Source organism: Leptinotarsa decemlineata, unplaced genomic scaffold (assembly GCF_025532065.1).
Source record: "Leptinotarsa decemlineata unplaced genomic scaffold, Ldec_3_MD MMD2_tig00078346_RagTag_RagTag, whole genome shotgun sequence".
NCBI classification, from domain to species: domain Eukaryota; kingdom Metazoa; phylum Arthropoda; class Insecta; order Coleoptera; family Chrysomelidae; genus Leptinotarsa; species Leptinotarsa decemlineata.
In genome coordinates, this window is record NW_027412724.1 from 6,216,125 (window position 1) to 6,238,481 (window position 22,357).

General features: G+C 33.7%; 1 protein-coding gene across 8 annotated transcripts in view; it reads left to right on the top strand.

The window, feature by feature from the left end:
- ATP7 (copper-transporting ATPase 1) overlaps nucleotides 1–22,357 on the top strand; it is a 112,563-nt gene that overhangs the window by 61,821 nt on the left and 28,385 nt on the right. For 6 of the 8 annotated variants that reach the window (XM_074185800.1, XM_074185798.1, XM_074185799.1 and 3 more), the window contains 3 exons: nucleotides 17,684–17,912; nucleotides 17,969–18,161; nucleotides 18,214–18,546. In XM_074185800.1, coding sequence (XP_074041901.1) covers nucleotides 17,684–17,912; nucleotides 17,969–18,161; nucleotides 18,214–18,546 — 755 coding nt within the window. Of the gene's footprint in view, nucleotides 1–6,897; nucleotides 6,972–8,725; nucleotides 8,866–17,683; nucleotides 17,913–17,968; nucleotides 18,162–18,213; nucleotides 18,547–22,357 lie in introns of those variants that run through there. The other 2 variants (XM_074185801.1, XM_074185802.1) reach the window with 2 other exon arrangements.

Genomic DNA, 22,357 nt, shown 5'->3' on the forward strand with positions numbered 1-22,357 from the left:
ATTCTTGTTTTGTTCACTGCCCAAGCTCTGCAGCCAAACACCCCTGAAAGAGATTTATCAATGGAGATTATCGGTTTCAATATCTGTATTATGGGCTTTCTCCCTGCTTAGCAATTGTTGCACAGCGCAGCGATTCATAACGTAGCATGCTGTTGCAAGTGCTTTGCCCAAAATTTTTCATGGCAAACCTAATTCAATCATCATACATCTTGCTGCGTTGAACAATATTTGATTGATCCTCTCTGCCACTCCATTTTGTTGCGGAGTCCCTGGAATGGTTAACTGATGTTGAATATCATGTTTTTACAAATACTCTTCAAATACATTTGACAAATAATCGCCACCATTGTCAGTTCGTAAACAGAAGATATTTTTTCTATCTAAATTTTCCGCTCCTTCTTCATATTTTTTTAATTTAATGAATATTTTATCTTTGCTCTTCATAAAACCAATCTCACAATATCTTGAATAATCATCTATGAATGTGACAATGTATCTGCTATCAGCTAATGGCTTCATTTGCAAAAATATTTCCAAATGACTCATGTTGCTTCGTGTTATTATTTTTCTGTTTTATATAAACTAATCCAGTAATTTTGATCGATTTTGCAACTAGTTCTCAACTTGGAGCAATTATTTTCGAATGATTTTCCTCAAATATTATTTTCAGGCCTTTTTCAGTTGCTATACTCGCCGACAATAAATTAGTCTTCAGTTCTGGAACATACAAAACATTTTCAAGTAATATAACGGATCCTCCATTTTCTTCGACCAATTCCAGTTCAATATCTCCAAAACCAGTTGATAGTATCGTCTTTCTACTAGCTATTTCTACAACCGTGTTTTGTTTGGTGAAATTTATAAATTTCACAAAATTTGACGTCATATGATCGATAGCTCCACTGTCTGGAATCCAAGTATCCCAATTCGTTTTATCATTCACCAAATGAGAAAAATGATGTTTATTTGCTATTTCTCCCCTTCGTATAGCACTAATTGCAAAATTTGAAATTGAAGCTTCCGACTTTTCCAGCTCATTAAAAAGATATGTCTTATTTCATCAGTTCGGACTTCCATTGTCTAATATAATATAAATTGATTTGAAATTCCTGAAAAAATATTAAAAAAATATTATTTGAACAAAAACTGAAATTACAAAGAAATAACATAAAACCAAACAACAACAAAAAAATAAAAAATGAAATATTAATAAAAGCTGAAAATTAAAAATTATTATTAACAAAAAATGAAAAATAAAAATAAAATTGAAAGATTTCAAGCCAAGATATGTCTTGTTTCGTTTCTCTTGCTGCAGACAAAAGACATTTTTTCCAATGTGACCTATCTCCAGATATCTTCAGCACCTCAAATGTTCGTGTTAATAACTGGGTGTTGTTGTATTGGTAGTATCTAGTGGTTCGAGCCTGCTCTGTTAAATGGCTTTCCACCCCTATGTTTAAAATTTCCACTTTTAAAATTCATCTATTTCTTTTGCGTCGCAAATACTCTTCAACTTCTTCTTTTTCTCTATGTTCATTCGACTTACTTTCTATTCGTCTTTCCTCTTCTAGCAGCTTTGACTTCAAATTGCACATACTCAGGTAATTTTCATCGCCTCTCAGATTCCTTGCTAAGTGCTCATATTGATCTAATACAGAGAATCCTGCTTGAACTTTCTCGCTAAATTCGAATCCAGCATTTTTACCTTTATGGTATAACATAACCCGTTTCGTCAATTCAGGTACTGAGCTTTTGGTGGTATTGATGAAATCTTTGAGTAACAGTAAGCCATGCCAAGTATCAAATTTAGTATGGATTTTCTTCAAAGTTTCCCATATATCTTTAGCTGTTTTACAATGCATTATTCACTAAAAGATAAAGAAAGATTTTGCACTATGATCTTTCTTCCTGTGTTTCTCTAATTTCATTTTCGGCAAAACCGGAATCAACAGCTTGCCACAGGTTTTTAACTTCCATAATTTGACTGACTGCCAAATGTTCAAAAAACTACAAACTCTGTTTTTACTGTTTGAAACCAGGTATAATATTTACTCGTGTAGATTGAAAAAAACGTGTGGAATTGAAAATTGCAAAAAAATCCACAACATATTACACAACGTTGATTTTACAAAAAAGGAAAACGAAGCTTCTACAAGTTTTTGTTCAAACCCAAATGAAGTCATATTGAAAAAATACATTTTTTTCAACAAGATAACCCCACAGTCATTTTTCGCATAATTTAAGTGAAACTTAAAATTCTACCTTTGCTTTACTGGACGAGGCATCAACGACAACATCGATAGACAGCAAAATTGAATTAAGACTGAATGGACCGGAATCACCCTGTTACCTCCCTGTTACCACCCTGTTACTCCAAAAGCGTGACAGTGTAGGTATCTTCAATGGAAGAGAACTCAAAAATAAACAAAATGAATAAAGTTCGAACTGTTAGTGGACTCTCACTTCCAAGACAAACCATTGATGTCGAATACCTAAGTAGAATCTACCCATAAATCAAGGAAGCACCTGTACTTTCCTTTTATGATGCCCAACCAACAATTCTTATTGGTCAGGATCAATGTGCTTTGACTGTTTTATACTCCTAACCACAACGAAATTTTGGGTTAGAAAACATTTTCATTACCTATTGCCGAAGGCCTTTTAAGGGCACTGAAAAATGGCACACGAGCTAGAAATACCTAATGAACATTTTTCTGAAGTACGAAAAATCACTCACTAGCAGCGCTAGTAGTTCGGTAGGGACAAACACTGCCTAATCCTCATATGAACATATGGTAAAGTACAATTAAAAAAGAATATTTTTAACAGAAGATGTTCCTAGAGCAAAACTAAAATTTGCAACTGTAAAGGATAACAATGTTGTAACATTAAAACGTTGGCTTGCATGCCGTAATTTAAAAGTAACTGAAAAAAAAGTGAATTAATAGACAGATTACTATACAGACTCCAGTGAAGGAGTAGCGGTAGATTCAAACTGTAATAAAAGAAATTTAAAATAATTATGAATTTCAGACTTATTTCCGAGTGAAATATGAATCAAATATACCTACATGTTAATGACATAAATTTAATTAAATATAATAAATGAATATAATTTAATAAACGATTGAGGTTATATCTCATTCTAATCAATGGTAATTAACTATGAAAAATTCACTATTCATTTCATGTTTAGAGCATACATATGAATATTGATTTATTTTTTGCACTGTTAAATCCACTCTCCTCGAAGCATGTATCCATAAAAAACACGTTTTTTTCCGGATATCGATTATCCGACGTACAATTCGCAAAACAGCAATGCTTTGATGGTATTATACTAGCACAAAATAATTTTTTATATCAGATTTATATTTTTAAATAATAAATTAATATTACGTAAATACTACTGTTTTACATGTGAATAGTTTATGTTTGTCCCTACTACTAGTGCTGCCTCTCGTGACACGTTCGCTGTACTATTCTCATGAAAAAGGCTCATTGGGAATAATTTTCATTTTGAAAGAAGTGATCCTTGAGTACATAAGGTGAAGACGGAGACACTAGAATCTCACTATGAATCTACAAGAACAAAGAATAGCAGATAGATTAGTTACAACAAATTTGCAAATGATAGTGATAAGTGCAATAAATGAAGTAATTGTCTAGTGATTTTAGAGAATAGTGTTTTCAAGTTATATTTTGAGTAATCGAATGAATTAGACATAATAATATAGTCAAACTGTAATGAAAGGTTGAATGAAACCTCTGGCATAGTATAAATCCAAAACGAGCACTTGAACTTCAAAATTCTTCTCGACGCTCGACTCTTCATCTCCTGAAGACACTAACTTGGTTGATGAAATGCTCGTCGTGAAGAGTGTTGAAGTTCTGGTGATAAGGAAATATGCTTGCTTTGGACCCAATCTGTAAATAAACGCTTGAAAAATATTTCATTATTCCCCAAAATTACCCAAAAAGCATGTATGAAGAAAGGCAGCCTTGTTTAAAAATATTATACAATGTGTTCCCAGTTCATTGATGGATGTAGCCGTTAGTTACTACGTGGTAGGAGATCACCATGAAAAGTGAGAAATAAAACTTCCTATGTTTTTTTACCACTTTTATTTGTAACTTACAGTTTATTCCTATAAGGACATAATATTAGGTCGAAACTGCAGTAACCTTAGTTACAAATAAAAGTGGTAAAAACATAGAAAGTTTGATTTCTCATTTTTCATATTTCCAGTTGCCAAATATCGTACACAGAAATCCACTTAATTTCAGAAATTCACTTAATATTACTTAATTCACTCAATATGAAGTTCTAATGTAAACATTTTCATTGAATGATTGCCATGTAAGATCAAACTTAATATTTTGACAATACTATGCATTCAATTTCTACAAGGCCAACAGATTTCACAGAGTGTGGGTGGGCCAAAATGAAATATTGCAGTAAACAAAACCAGATCGTATCAACGAATGACAAAATATCATTTTATTTCAGTATCAAGTTACCATTTACATGAAGATTCAACTAAACGCTGGTCAACATGTCTCATCAAAACATCTGATATCGCACTCATTAATTTAGCAAATATTGTTGATATGTACATTATCTTGGCATTCAGATATATTTTGTTTAACATCAACAACTCACTTCAACTACTGTGTTTCACAATATTTTACTTGTTCTACACACCTTTCATTCAACGTCATTGAACAGATTATGAACTCTCAGATAATTTTGGAATTTATCAAAGCTTTACTCAAGAAATTGCGTTGACGAAGCAATTACGAAATCCAGTCATTTGTTCTCGAGTGGGTTACTTGCCATATAAAATTTTACACCAGGCGATTGAGAGAGAAAAATATTCTTTAAAAGTTGTTGCCCGCGGCTTCGCCCGCGAAGACTTTGGTTTGTCACATTAAGTTTCATGACGGACTATTTTGAACAAATAGTTACAATATTTTTTATTGACTTAAAACTTCAGGTTCCAACTTCAAAACTTACGAAATTGAATACAATTTTTGAATCCCTATTTTTCCCCCTTGGGGGTGGAAATTCCTAATTCCCTTTCTTGGTGCTTCTTTACGTTATACAAAGAACCTAACTGCATATTTCCAGATTCTAGGTTCAGTAGCTTCGGCTGTACGTTCGCAACAGCTAGTAACTTATATTTTTACTTTAAAAATACAGTAACTAAAAAATATGCCAACTACAATATGCCAATTGCTAAGTAATGAATAACTTCGAGAATCGAATTATGTTATCTATATAGGTATTTCGCAAATCTAACACAACCTTCAGTGACGTCTGCCCTCACGCGTCTGCTCGCCTTGGGGTCGCGTTCTCGGCGATGGCGCTTCATTGCTTAGACCGCCCCTCTACCCCTGCGCATCATCTCCCACCGTCTTACAGTAGACGCGACGCGTAATGGCTTATTGCGTTTCGTGAAGTTAATCTTATCGTGATAACTTTCAAACGATTCGTCCAAATTACTTAGTGTAAAAGACGAAGTGTATCTATATCAAACACTTAAAACGACAATAGTATCAATTTTTTATAAGAATTTCACAGATATTTCTAAAATGTGTATGGTAAAAAAATATCCAATTTAATTGTATTTATGGCTCAATATTTTGCATATAGTGGCTACCACAGGTAGATATATGCTATCGCGGACTTTTATTTAGAACTATTTGAAATAAACAATTTTACGGTACATTATCTGCATGTAACTCCAACGGAGAAAAGCGTTTTGGCTTCAACATCTTAGTACAAAAAATTGTGGGAAACATCCTTTGTAGATAGAACGCCTTTTCCTCAAAAAATAATCTCTCCCAGAATAAATTCCCTTCCATTTTGATGCATTTTAATGAGCATGGAAAAACTAATTGTTACTAATTTTAAAGATTTTATTAATGGGGTGCCCTCATTTTTGAATAACCTTTTCCTAAATCCAATAACGAGCCGCCTATGGATCAGTGTGGTATTTGATAATCGTGGTCAGAGAAACTATAAATCGGTGATTAGTCATCGTGGAAGAATGAAATTATTATAAGAAGTTCACATAATTGAAAATTGTGTTGCTGAGTATATCTCTCCAACCGTCACTAGGTGTAGGTTAATTTCACGAGCGTTAACGTACAGCATACTTATAATGCTTATCATCTCAACAACTTTCGCGTAAAAATTCATGTAATGATAAGAAAATCCACTTATTAAAATCAAGTAGTATTTATTTTTATTAGCTTGTTCAAAAACTTTCTCCGTTTTTATGAGTCTACTTCAAACTGTAATATCTCAGCAAATAACCTATTCAATTTATTCTAAATAAGTGTCATTTGAATCAGTGCACTTTTGCCAACGTAACACAAGTCGATCAATTTCGTTAGCATAAAAATTGTATGCTCGTGATTCGATGAAGGCCGTTTTTGCCTGGTCCTGATTGGCGAAGGTTCTACCGGTGAGAAAGTTATCGTAATCGATTAGCAAAAGGTCTGGGGAGTATGGTAGGTAATACAGAATGTCTACGCTCAATTCGTTTAATTATCGGATGGTGATTTGTGAAACGTGGAGGCAGGCGTTGTCGTGGAGCAGGATCGGACCTCTTCTGTTAACCAGTGCCGGCTGCTGCTGACACAATTTTCGGTACATTTCGTTGATTTTCTCACAATAGGACTCTGCTGTGATGGTTTCGCCCGGTTGCAGAAAGTTATAGTGAATCAAACCAACCGCTGACAAAATTGCCAAATGCCTGGATGATTTACCGGGTTGTTTCGGCAGCGTTTCGGTTCAATTTGAATTCGTAGAGAAAAACTGGCCGAAAATCGCTTGACGACATCATATAGCAAAAAGGTGAAAGGAGGCAGCCAATTGAAATTTGGAAAAAATGAACAGCATCAATGTATGACGTACAAAATTCTCTATTTACTACGACACAGTACAGTAGATATTTATTGAGGTATGGAGTATTTTCCCCACGGTTTTAATATTATTTAATAATAATAATTTAATAAAGGGGAACTATTCTATTCTATTTGTTCTAAAAGTTCATTCTTGGAATTCTTAAATCTATTGATTTCCAAGCATCCCATAAGACTGAGATTCAATCCTTCCTCTTCCGAATATAATATGTCATAATCGTGATTGAATTCGTATCTCTCTGCCAAAACATGTTATGCAAATGTGGAGTTGGTCTTCACATTCAAAAACTATTTCTATGTTCTTTTATTCTTTCGGAAAATTTTCTCCTTGCTTAGCCAATATAATGTTTTGGGCAAGTACCTGCCACAAATCAACTTATATATTCATCTATTCGATAGTGAAGTTTTATTTATAAATAAATTTCTCAAATTAATAGTTGTTCTTTAAGCCACGTCAACGTATTTCTTTTAAAAAAAATTAGTGACATAACTAATGACAACTAGTGACATAATGAATGTAGAAAATGTTACTTGAATGAGTGAATATGAATAAATTATTCAATTCATTGATCAAATATAATGTTCATTTAATATTTTTTATATTCGACAAGAAAATGTCTAAATCATTATTCATGCAAAAAATGAAAAAACTCTGTCAAACGGCCTCGTTTGAAAGTTTCATGACGTGTGCAATAATCATTTTTTACATGAGTTATTTTTTCAACGTTTATACAAATACCAAAAAGTTACATTTAGATGGCACTAGCCTGGGAAAAAAAGGTCAATTTGATAGCAAAATATTCCATAATATAATCAAAAACGATTATAACTTATCTCATATTGTGTTCTTGATTTATTAAAGAATGAATAAATGACGATGCATTTGCATTTTCCAATAATATTACTCATTTCAAACCATTAAAATTGTGTAACTGTCAGTCAATTTTTGATTGAGACTTCTAGAACTGCGGTTGCATTATTCAAGTCAACGTAGCCAGCCGTTCGCGCTTATAGTGACTAAATATGGCGTCGCGTCGGTTTAAGTGTTCATGTTTGTCATGATTACAAAACGTTGTAATAGAAGGATGCACTCAACAAAAAATTCAATGCGCTTGTATAATAAAAAAGCATTTTTTCCTCTAAATATAACTGTTTTTGTATGAACGTATAAAAAATATTTATATAGCGTTTTAATAACACATTCATTATTATTAACAAATTAAGGAATGTTGGAATAAAAAATTATTTAGACATTAACGAATTTTTTCAAAAAAGTTTTGAACTACTTTACTCTTTGGTCAACTATAGGTACTTTGTATTTCTTGCTTTTTTTTTGGGAAGTTTGCTGATAAAATCTAATACCTTCCATTTCGAAAACTAGTTTTGGCGTGGTAACTAGATAATTTATTTCAATAGTTCCCATAAATGATATAAAAACCAGATCTAGAGCTGGTCGGATAGTACATATACCCTATCCATTATCTGGTATTAAAATTGACTTAGCAATTAACCGCGTTACCTACATAACTGATAATTTTTTTAATAAACACTTGTTCACGTCAGAAATTGTGAAATTTCGGTTTAACAAACCTAAACCGGTTGTAACGAATTAAAAATTAGAAATCAGACAAAAGTTATTTTCTTTATCCTATATTCAATATGAATTTCTACAAAATAAATAGGTCATCAATCGAACAAGTTGATTATTCAAAAAACGCCACTGTTAGAATTAAAGCCCATCATAATCTCGAGAATAACTGATGAGATAAACCTATAATTTCAGTAAACTTATTGACGTCTTATCATTCTAAAAGATAATTCTGGTGAACATTTTGATTCTTCATGCTTGTCTCAGTACCAGCACGATTCGTCTAGTGAGTGTTTATTCATCATGAGTGACGCAACGCCTCTTTTGGATAGTGATGAAGAGGGGTATATATTTGTTTGATAAATATAACGTAATTTCGTGTCAGGTTCATTCTACCAATTTTTAAAAGTGTTAATTCAATAAAAAGTGTTCGATGATGCAATGCAGAAAATTCGTAACGGAACACGTTTTATATTTATCATTACGAATTTTTTGTGTTTGTAATTGTACGAATTTCTTTCAATATGAAAGTTTTCAATTTGAACCATTTTTGAGTAGTAGGTAGTGGATTTTTATTAATTCGATTTTGCCTACTTCAAGAATTTTTTTGGGAGTACCACGTGCATCTACGACGGCCACTCACGTACTGTTAACTGAAAGTTATAACTGAACATATATAACTCTCAGTTAAAACTATTCATATGTCAGTTTTGGTTAAACTCAACTGTTCAGTTAGGCGGAGAGAAATGAATTTCAATTTTTTTAACTAAAAAGATTGACTGAACCGAGCGTCTTCATTCAACTGCACAGTGCTTAATTCAGTTTGTTTAAGGACCCAGTATGTTTATATATTATATAGTGTTGAATATTGACATATTGACGCTTTAACTAATATTTGATGGATATATTTGATACTTTTACTTGAAGTGTAAAAACTATTTTTTTTAATTTGAAAGGTTTATATTTTTAGAGGTGACAAATTTTTTGGGAAAAAAAGTTTTTTGGTTTCTACTATTCCCAAGAACGACCAAATCACTTTTCTACTTCTCCCAAGATCGACCAAATCACTCTTCAAGGCTTATATTGAGCGTGCGCTAAGTTTAATCGGTCAAAATGTTCCCAAATCCATATTTTTCAAAATTTTTCAAAACATTTGAGTGTATAACTATTTGATAAAATATTTTTCTAAACACTTGAGTGTATAACTATTTGATAAAATCCCGAGACCATAGTTCGAGTGATTTTATCGTAAATTATTCGTTTGAATTTGCTCAAAAGCAAAATTTTAATGAACATGGAAATACGAGAGGTATATGTCGAGATTATTATCAGAAAGAAGGAACGTTAATATAAACTCAAAATTCTTAGTTTAAAAGTACAATTTCAGGATTTATGTGAAATAGGAGCACCGATTAAACAGGTTCAGTGCGTTTAATCGCCTTAAGACACCGTGAATGCTGCCAAATTTTCAACTGTTTCATCGCTTTAGGAAACATTGAGGGAAATAATATTTCAAAAATCCAACACACTAGCCTTCAAATGAACAGAAAATCGCACGTTGAATGATAATACCTCTTCAATTCTCTCTTGCACAAGATCCTAGCTTTGAAGGTTTTCATAAAAAAGGAGGCAACAGCGGCTCAATGAAAAAAATAATAACAGACTAATACAAGGACATTTTCAGACGAATAAAATAAACAGAAATACTCAACAACGTACACCCGTATATACCTATACAACCACAACAGGTAACAACAGACGGTCCTTTATGACTTTATTACATGAATTTTGTTCACCTATGACAATGTAGGTATCTGGAAACCGGCGAGTGAATCAGGTCAATTTGGTCATTTAGCAGGTTACATCCGCAATGCCTATGTTTATGAATTTCCAATGATTCCAATTAATTTGAGTTTCCAACCCTTGCCTGCTTAGTGCAAAATAGATTCGGGAACTTGTGGTTGCATACCAAGGAATGGTTTGAAAACATCGAATCATTTTTTCTAGCCTGAAGGACCTTTCATGTTCAGCATACCGTTTTGAGAAATTTAGGCCACATTGACAATTGTCTGCTAACAATCTGGATAGGGAAATTATAGCAATTATACAGATAGGATAGAATAATGGTTTCATTGCAGACACAATCCAGAAGCTAGTCAGAATACAAAGCCTCAAATTTACGTACAGATTAATATACCCCCAAATCAAACAATCAGAGGTTTCTCAGAAAAACCAATGTGGAAGTAGCATTCACGCCTGGCATGAATGCTGGCATGATAACCTGGCATGAGCCAGGTTATCAAATTTCCTTTATCAATAACAAAGATAACGCTGGAGTTTATAAGCTCAAGTGTCTGGAGTATAATAGTGTTTATGTTGGACAATGTGGCCGAAATTCCAAAACAGTATGCCGAACATGCATGCAACTACATGCAACCACGAATTACCGAATCTAAACAATACCAAAATTCTGCACTATGCAGGCAAGGGTCAGAACTTCAATTACTTTGAATCCTTGGAAATTCACAATCATAAGCATTGCGGAAGGAACTTATTAAATGACCAAATTTACCTGGTTTACCCGCCGGTTTTCAGATTAGCGTCCCCACATTGTCATAGGTAAACAAAATTCAGGTAATAAAGGACCGTTTTTACAACGATCTGGTTGTAAAGGTATGTAGAGGTGTACATTCTTGAGTACTTTAGTTTATTTTATTCGTTTGAAAATGTCCTTGTATTAGGATGAAACTGCAGTAACTTTAGGTACAAATAAAAGTGGCAAATAAACATAGGAATTTTCAATTCTCACTTTTCATAGATAAACTGCCAAACAATAATACTTGGACTGTATACTGAGTGCCAGAGCATTCAAAGGATCACGGTCAATGAAATAGCTTGTGCTAGATATGGATTATCAACTCAATATATAGGCCCTGAACCAGCTCTGGGAGTACCGAACGCTTTTATTCGAGATCAGGTCAGCAACTAGGTCAATGAGAAATAAAAGAATACTTCAAAATATACCTGGAAACACAAATGGGAAATCTTTAGTGAAGGGACCGTCTAAAAAAAGTGTTTCTCAAATCAGTGAGTGGCCCAGAATAATCACAGGACCACTTACTAGACACTACCCTTTCATTGAATATCTGAACAAATTCAAGTTTTATAATGGTGACCCTAGCTGCAAGCAATACACCAAAAGAATATGGACATCCCGTCATTTTATATACGAATGTGAGGCACTGAATCACAAAAGGCAAACAATTTATGGACAATCCAAATTATGTATAGGGGAATTTGACAAACTGCCAACAAAGGGCCAGTACATATTAGTTATGGAAACAAGTGATTATTAAGCATTTATTTTCATCGAGAAACGATACGTAGCAATGTTTTACATTCATTTTAAAAAGTACGCCATGAATTATTAAAATGTCTCCATGTGAAAAAATATAACATGACTGTTAAAACACACTCGTATCGTAGTAACTTCTCGACAGTGTCACGTTATTTGTTTTGTTAGCAATCGAGTTGAACTATATATTTTTTCATTAATGTCAAATTTAATTTTCAATTGTCAAAAGTTAACTTTGCTACTCAAGCTATATACTGAATCAATACTGTTGTGAAAAAATTTATATTTCGAAATGAAATTTCGGAAGATTCACCTCTCTCAACGTTCCTGCATAGTAAAATGTAAATACCTTGGCTAATACCGCAATGGAAATAGAATTATATGGGTCCGAGACTGGAATAATTTCATCGTGACTCGTTCCTCCACTCCCGAAAACCTTCGTCAGAAGAAGATTTCTAAACTAATAACTTCATATCGTGAACAAAGGAAATGTGTTGTTAATAAAATACTCTTTATTATTCGTTACCCCACCACCATAGTGAGAACGTCTTCACTGACCAAGTTATCATTGATATAAATATTCCTTTCGTGAAAATCACTCAAAAACTGGTCGCTGTGTTTCATTATTTGAAATAGATAATTGGAAAAATATAATAATTTGTTTATCAAGAGGTAGGGCGAGAAAAAGTTGTAATTGCAACTGAATATTTCATATTCATTAATCGTAATAAAGATAAAATTATGCATATAAACAAGAGTGCATTGGTATTATGATACCCCTCTCGTATATTGTTTACAAAATTACAGTACATTTGTCTGCCTTGTTGTTTATATTGTGTATTTATGTCATTTAACACGTCATGTTTAATTTTGAATGGATGAATCAAACCATATTAGAATCATCAACATATATAAAAAAATTTATGAACTTATCGTAGAATAAAATGTCGCAACTCAAAATTGAAAGATATTTTTACATGTTCAGCTATGTGATGGAATTGGTCGATACTTGATGAAAACCCATGCGTCCATTCTCAGGCGTGTACATACAGTAGGAACACTCCTGAGAAAGTTTTTGTATAGCGAAACACGTGTTGCGTTTTTTGTAATTTGTTCAATGAAAATCTCAGAATAGTGTTAACTTGAATCTTTCATTTATCCAAACATCTCGCCTACCGGCAGTGGCGCAAAAATCCCAGTGCCGAAAACGAACCAGGTTTACAAGTAATGCTCGCAACAGCTGCAAACTTGGGATAAATGAAAGCATAGAACTTCACAATCAGAGAATTAGAAATAAACTGTTTGCTAATCCCAACGGGTCTGGATCCTTCTGGTCGGTGGCTAAAGCTGTTAATCAGAAATTTACAAAATACATAATTCCACCACTAACACAGGCGGATGGTTCAATTTCAACAACAGCTATAGAAAAAGCAAATCTACTAGCTGAATAATAATTTGCGTCCCACTCCACAGTCGATTTTCTGGGAAAGGCACCACCTACCATTCCCACACAATGCCGGTAATTACTTTTCGACAGCGTCTAGTCAGGCGAATTTTTAAATAGCCCAATATTAACAAGGCGTTTGGTCCTGTTGAAATGCTCGTCATCGTACTTAAGAAGTGCGCAAATGAACTCGCACCAGTATTTTGCAGACTTTTCAACCTGTCTTAGAAGAAAGGGGTTTTTCCTTCTTGTTGGAAGATTGCTCGAGTTCAGCCTATTTCCAAAAAGAGCAAGAAAACTCTTCCAAATAACTATAGACCAGTCGCTTTGCTATCAGTGATATCAAAAATCATGGAAAAAGCTGGAAACCACCATATCTTCAAATATTTGGAAGGATTCAACATCTTGAGTGATCATCAATATGGCTTTCGGAAACAAAGATCAACATGCGACCTTCTACCGTATGTCTCCCATATTTGGAATAACACAATCGAAAAAAATGGAGAGTCAAAGCTGATATTGCGCTTGATATTTCTAAGGCCTTTGACCGTGTGTGCCATGAGGGTTTGCTGGCCAAACTATAGCTTGTTGGATCATTTTTGTGTATGGCTCTTCACCTTCCTGAAAGAACGTTCGTGGCTGTCGATGGATATGTCTCGAATAATTTCACCATCAACGCTGGTGTTCCCCAGGTATACATATTGTCTCCAACCTTTTTTTTAATGTATATCAACGACTTATTGGAAAAAACTAATATTCCAGTATTTTGCTTTGCTGACGATAGCACACTTATCTCGTCATTACATTTGGATTCCAGGACATCGGCTGCGTAAATGGAGGTTGAATATCTTAATGAGGATCTAGAAGTAATTTTGAATTGGGGTGAAAGTAACCAGGCTCAATTCAATGCCATAAAAACCCAGGCATCGGTTTTCTCCATGAAGATAAATATCTCCGAACCGAATATAATAATATAAGGTCAGACTATTCCGCTTCGATAAGTTTGTTGGGAGTTAAAATGAACACCAATATGTCTTTGCACAATCACGTCGCTGGAATTGCAAAGGCTGCTTCTCAAAAGCTTGGAACACTGTTTCGAACCAGAAAACTGTACACACCTTGGCAACTTTTGATGCTTTATAAAGCTCAGATGAAACCTTTTTTGGAGTATTGTTTTCATGTATGGAGCTCCACTCCCAAACATACTCTGAAGCTGCTGGATTCCATCCAGAAAAGAGCCATCCGCCTGATTGAAGACGCGAAAATCACTTGCAACCTTGATAGTCTGGGATATCGAATAAAGGTTGTTGATTTATCTCTCTTCAATAGATACTTTCACGGAAAGTTTTCAAGTGACTTGACACATTTGATTCCACCAAGAGCGGTACATATCAGAAATATGCGACGGACTGTGGCTGCTCATCGTTGTGAGGTTCAACTCAGTACACCACGAACGTCACTGTTTAAGAACTCTTTCATTTGGAGAACGACGTTTATGTGGAATAAACTTCCTGAGAACGTTTTTCCAAATGGATTTAATATTCAGCGATTCGAATCCAATTCGAATCACTATTTTCGCACAGGCACCGCTCTAAGAGCACCTAAATTTTTTTCTGTAGTGCTTGTGTTTTGTCCTTGAAAAAAAATCCGTAATTAGTTTAATTGGGTTTCGGAAGATTGTATATTTCTACTACTTGTTGTCCACGGCTTTCCCCGCGTATAATTTTGTCACATTAACAAATAGTTAGGTACAAATAGTTAGGTAACATTAACAAATAGTTAGGTACAATATTTTTTTATTAACCCAAAACTTCAGGTTTCCAACTTCAAAGCTGACATAATTGAATAAAATATTTAAACCCCTATTTTTTTCCTTGGGGGTGGAAATTTCTGATTCCCTTTGGTGATAGTCATTTACGCAATACAAAGAACCTACCTGCATATTTCACGATTCTGGTTTCAGTAGCTTCGGCTGTAGGTTACTATAAGAGTGCCAGTCAATCAATAGGTACTTATACAATTTGGATAGCCTCAGCAAAAAAACTGAAAGGATTAGAATGGAATACATTGGTAATCCTACTAATCCTACTTCTACTAATATTATAAATTTGTAAGTTTTGTAGGATGGATGAATGAAAGAGGTTAAGTGGAAGAGCAATTAAATGATGACTTGTCATCATGTAAATTGAACTTCGCCTTTTGTCTTCTCATAATAAATGAACTGTACATGATTAATTTCATTTGAATGTATTAGAAGATAATGAAGACGATATTATTATTATTATTAAATGTATGTATTCACGTTTTTTACTTTTTCACGCCTAAATAGCTCAACGGATTCAAATGTAAGTTGGTATATAGATAGATCATGGCTTGAAATAACACATAGGGTAGGTTCCTACGGTAACGCAGGTAAAACAGCGGTGAACAGCTAGTATGGTATGGTACCTATTGTTTGACTGATACTCTCATATTAACGTACAACCGAAGCTACTGAACCTACAATCTTGAAATATGCAGGTAAATTCTTTGTATAGCGTAAATAAGCATCAAGAAAGGGAATTAGGAATTTCCACTCCCCAAGGGGGAAAAATAGGGGTTCAAAGATTATATTGAATTTCGTAAGTTTTGAAGTTAGAAACCTAAAGTTTTGAATTGATAAAAAATGTAACTATTTGTTTAAAATGGTTTGTCAAGAAAATTAATGTGACAAACCATATTCTACGCGGGCGAAGCCGCGGGCAACAGCTAGTAATTTATATTTTTACATTAAAAATACAGTAACTGAAAAAAATATTCCAACTGCACTAAGTAATGAATAGCTTGGAAAATCTAATTATGTTATCTATAAAGAAATTTCGCAAAACTAACACAACCTTCAACGACGTCTGCCCTCACGCGTCAGCCCGCTTTGACTATCACGTCAACTCTTTTGACTATCATGCCAACTCGTACTGACCAATACCGAAGTGGTATTTTATTGGATGTGGTTGTGGTAGCCATCCTGGCATTTAAGCGATGCTTGTTTTCGCTGATTTTTGAAACAGAAAGAATAACATAACATTAAAAAGAGAAAGATGCTTCCTCTTTGAAGATGATCATTTGGTGATCGAAACACGTGTCGAGGTGTTGGAAAAAACTCCAGTAATATTCATTACCACACCAAAGGTTCCAAACAGTGTATATCATAAGAACATTAGATAATGACAAGCTTTTGCAACAAGTGTTCGACGGATTTTAATAGTGAATTCATTCTAAGGTACAATTCTTACTTTTTGGATCCCAGGAGGGACTTCAAATTTGGAAAAAAAATGTAGATATCTTTCAAAAAAGTATTTTTAAGTTAATAATTCTCATGTTCATACATGTTGACCCTTAAATTGCTTGAAACCGACACACGTGTTTTGCTATACAACAGATTCATCAGTCATGTTGATTGAACGTCCTACAAGGACAATTTCAAACAATTACAATAAAAAGAAAATAAATCATAATATTAGTCCGGTCGGACGGTAGCCGGTCGGTTCGACGTGGGTGCTTTGTTCACTCACTCAAATCGATCGCCGTGTTGGTCGCTGGTTCAAGACCCAGGCTGAACGATCGATTTTCACTTGCTATCATCCAACCCGTGTTAGGAATCACACGTTAAAAGGTAAGACCTCGTTAGTCCTTAGCTCGCACAAGTTTCGACTTCTGAGGGTCGTCCATTAGTTACAAATAAAAGTGGTAAAAAAAAACATGTCGTTTTATTTCTCATTTCTCATGATGATCTACCACGTAGTAACGCCTACATCAATCAATTTCCCTATAATTGTAATGGTTTCTCTCTTTTATTGATTTAACTCCTTTCTTCACGGACCAACGTACGTTTTATCAGCTTTTCAGAGTCATCAGTCTATTATTCTGTTGAAGATCTGTCTTGATGAGATCAAGTTTGCGACTTTCGTTTGTTATTTCTATAACACAAACGAACACCTATTTGCTGTTTCCTATCTTAGCCAATCATACTAACCATTACGATTTACATGTACTATACCAAAATCCCGAATCACGTGAATATGGTTTACCACTTTTTGAGTGCTGAGTCTGATAAAATTATCGGACATTACTGATGTGTTTTTCTTACCATACATACATGTGTGCTATTATTTTTTCGTAAATTACAGTTCGCCTGTTTCAATGTGTTTTTTACAATCTTTCATCTTCACACCTCTAGAGTTCCTGACGAAGGGATAATGCAGTCTCGAAAGCTTGAACAGAAACAAAGAGTTTTCACTTTTTTTAACTTTTTTTAACTTTTTGCCCTTAACTCAGATAGTCAAGATATATATCAAATGGACTTATGACTTTGTTTTCGTTTCAGAAACACCTCGGATACCTTGGGATTTGAACCACTCATTAATCAAAAACTATCTCAGAATGAAAGGATAACAACATATTCCCGTTCGGCGGGAGACTATTCGGGTAGTACAAAATCTGCGGAGTCTGATGATGGTACTGTGCGAATAAATATAATTGGAATGACGTGCATGTCGTGTGTGAGAAATATTGAAGGAACAATCAGTAAGAGACCAGGGATATATAATATTAAAGTAAGAATTCAAAGTAATGTGTCCATAGTAAAGTAATTTTATTGAAATATGTTTAGGTGAATTTGCAAGAAAAATATGGATTAGTGAATTATGACCCCACTACTGTGACTCCCCAAGAAATATGTGAATACATTGAAGATATGGGATTCGATGCGTCATTACCATTATTGTCAGATGATAAAGAAGTCAGTTCGTGTTTTATAGATATTAGGGGTATGACGTGTAACTCTTGTGTTCAAAGTATAGAAGGTAAAAGAGAAGAATTAGTGTGCTTCTGTCCGGTAATTTGTTCTTTCATCAGGAATGTTGTCGACAAGGGATGGCGTGAAAATGATTAAAGTCAATTTGAAGGAAAACGAAGGATATGTGAAATATTTGAAAAATAAAGTTTCTCCAGAACAAATTGCAGAGCAAATAGAAGATATGGGCTTTGAAGCTTATGTAAAATCTGTTGATGGTAAAATCATAGCTAAAAATTTAAAATCTGAAATCGAATCTAAGTCGCCGTCAAAAAGAGGCGCTGGCGAAGATGCTGATGTGGATAAAAATTTGAAAAAATGTAATTTACAAGTGAAAGGCATGACCTGTGGATCTTGTGTAGCTGCAATAGAGAAGCATGTACAAAAATTGCCTGGTAAGAAATATTTGTTTATATGGTGAGATTTCATTTCAATCATAATAATATATTTTTTTCTATATGTTTACAGACCCATCCTGCCAAAATCTTACCAAAAAAATTAAAATCATTTGTTTACCTTGGTATTAATCAAAAATTTCATTATATGTCGGCTATTATACGTAAAAAAATGTATATAAGAGAATCTTCTTACAATCTATAAATACAGTGCATTCCATTTAAAACGAGCCACCCTGAATAAATTTTGGTACAATGATTTTCAGGAAAAATAAAAAAAACACCTCAACAATAGTATACACGGGGACACATTTTGAAATATTCGTTCTAGAGAGCAATAAATCAGAAAAAGAGATTTTTTATCAGTTCTTGAATCAAAATCTGATGAATGAGAAGAAAAAAATTTTCTAAAATAAATGTTCGAAAGCGTTTCCATCAACTTCCATACAATGGTACAAACGAGCTTCCATTGCCGTCCTCACATGGTAGAGAATCTCGGGAGTTCTTTCTCTGCAATGCCTCATGATATTCTCTCTCAAATATTCTAATGTTAATGATTCTATTTCATACACTTTAGACTTGAAATAACTCCATATAAAGAAATCTACAAATCTGGAGACCTTGGTGGCCATTCTGTAGGACCTCTTCTGCCAATCCATCGACCAGGAAAATGATCGTTCAAAAAGTGTCACACTGGAGCTGCATAATGAGGAGGTGCACCATGCTGCTGAAAAACTATTTCGTTTTCGAATAAATTTATATCCTCCTCAATTGCCATATTGATGCACGGTATTATTCAATTCTCCAACATATCCAATATTTATCACTAGTCAAATTATTATCGATAAAAAAAGGTTCTATGATGTGGTCACTTGAAATTCCTGCCCAAACATTCAGTTTTTGATGTCGTTGGGTATGAACTTGACGGTATAAATGAGGATTAGTATCACTCCAATAACGACAATTTTGCCGATTCACCTCTCCATTCAAACTAAACGTACATCCATCCGAAAAACAAATTTTATACAAGAAATTCTGATACAAGTTGATCCGTTCAGTGAGACTTTAACAAAACTCGATATATCTATTGAAATCATCTTCGTTCAATTTATGAACCAGTCTAATCTCATATGGATGAAATTTGTACTTATGAAGGATCTTGAAAACTTTTGTACGACTGATTCCTGATTCTCGAGATAACTCAGTAAGAAATTGCTAATTTTTCATTAGTCCAATGTGCCCTAAAACTGCAGTACAAATAGCTTCATCGTTGACAACTCCTGAACGGTTATGCTTTTTATTGTTAACAGATCCAGTTTCTATAAATTTGTTCAATAATTCCGAAACGTATTTGTGTCGTACATTTCTCCCTAGATGATTATCATTGAACATATGGGCAGCAGCTCTGCCATTCTGGTTGTACAAACTCACTATTTCAATCCGTTCTCAAAGCGTATAAACCATTGCTTCTCAAGAATTCTCAAAAACAGAAACACCAATTGTAACTTCACCTGGAAGGTAATCGTTATTGTAGAATGAGACAAATACAAAATGAAAAGAATATGGAATTCAAACTTAACTAGGCAAAATAAGACTTTTTTGAAGTATACTTCACAAAAACACCTACGAAACCTAGGTAATAGATTGCACAGTTCATTCAGGGTGGCTAGTTTTCAACTCAAATAATTTTTAGCTTCCTAACTATGAGCTTCAGACCATAATGTATTCTACTTTGTTGAAATCTGTTAATCATGGAACATCTGATGATGCAAAACAATTGATCCATTAAAAAAAATGGTGATATGCTCTAGGGGTGCGATAGGGAAAGTAACCTCAAATGTGAATATGTCAAAATGTGTCCCCCTGTATACTATGGTTGAGGTGTTTTTTAATTTTTTCTGCAAATCATTGTACCAAAAGTTATTCAGGGTGGTTCGTTTTAAATGGAATGCACTGTATAGTGAACCAAAGTTTCAGCCAAATGAAATAGACAGTAAATGACATAACTTTTTCATTCAAGAATCGATTGAAATGAATTAAACAGTAAATGTTAAGTAAAGCTTACCACAATACATTAGTGAAAACCGCTCTTAGATACGAGACCAGATACTTTACCGGTTTGAGCACCTTTTTAGTATTAGCAACACCTCAGGTCAAATATACTGAATATTACTTTTTTCTACCAAAACTTGATATGCTTTCCATCACCAAACAATAGACCAGATCCGTGATTTGTGTTAAAATAGTCATTCATCAGTCATCATCATAGTGATCAGAGTTATTATAATCTCCTGTTGATACCAAAACAGTGAGTGGAATCGTGTCGACAGAAAGCGGTTCACAGTTTCAGTCTAATCAGCTGAACAGTATTTTTGGAGTATCTCGCTATAAATCGCACGTTAATAGGTTAGACCTCGTTAATCTTCAACTCGCACAAGTTTCCACTGAGGGCTGTTTTTCGTAGGGACACGACAGCGGGTTATTGAAAAAGAAAACAGACACGACAGCGTATTATTGAAAAAGAAAACAGATTTCATCATGTTTTTTTAAACTTAATTTTGAGGGAAGCTTACCACAATTAATTAGTGAAAACATCACCCAAATCCATTAGGCTGTTTTTTAGTTTAACGGGCATAAACGCACAGAAACCGACAGCGATCACTCACACGTAACATATCTATGAGTATACATAAAAATTTCATAGATCGAAAAGTGAAATCAACAATAACTAATAAATAATATTACACAGTAAATACCTGAAAACTGGTTCATGCCTTTCCTGATTATATAAAAAAATCATTTTAATTTTTCATTTATGCCCGCTTTTATTAACTTGTACATTTGTAACCGGCTCACTTGGACTCGATTTTGACTGACTTTAAACGGACAGATTTATTTTAAACTTTATGCACTTATCAAGAATCGATGACATTACACAAATTTCATAAGTTTATCTCATTATCCTAACTAGGATTGCCAGGATTGAATAATTTCCTCACACAGTCTCTGTCTGAGAGCAAGTGAGTCAACCACACTGTCTGCGCATGCGTATATATTTTATATGAAAACAAATGTACTTGAAATAGCAAGCCAAATTCAAAACTGTAAAATGAATAATAGTTTAAAAAAACTCGCTTTAATAGCAAAACAAACTGAAAAATAAAACATAATTCGAAACTAATTTAAGGTTGTGTTCAACATCGATAATAAATCCTATGGCTTGATGTAACTAATGACTTTTAATAAGTCTGAAATCTCAATTATTCTATTTAAAAAAAATATTTTTGTTGTCAAAAAGTGTTGGGTGCTAAATATCCATTTGTAATAAATACTTGGTCAGTAGTTGTTTGCCAGATTGGAGCCATAATAAAAAAATAATTTAAAGCATTTCACGCTTTTTTACAACAAAAGTATTTTTTTTCAAATATTCATTATGATTTCAGACTTATTAAAAGTCATTAGTAACATCAAGCCATAGAACTTATTATCGATGTTGAACACAATCTCAAATTAGTTTCGAATTATTTTTTATTTCATAGTTTGTGTTGCTATTAAATACTGCCTACGAATAAATATCTGACTTTTTTCTTGTTTTGTTATATAACATTTTACTGTTTTCCTTTGTACTTTTTTTTCGCGACCTTAAATTACATTGATAATATTATACCCATGTGAATGCTGTTCGACTGTTCATTCTATGAAGAACACTTCTCTCATTACGAGCGTAATGTTATGTTATATCTTCGTTATATTATGTGTTATATTATGTTCTGTAATATATACATTTTTTACGCTCACTCACGATATTCAA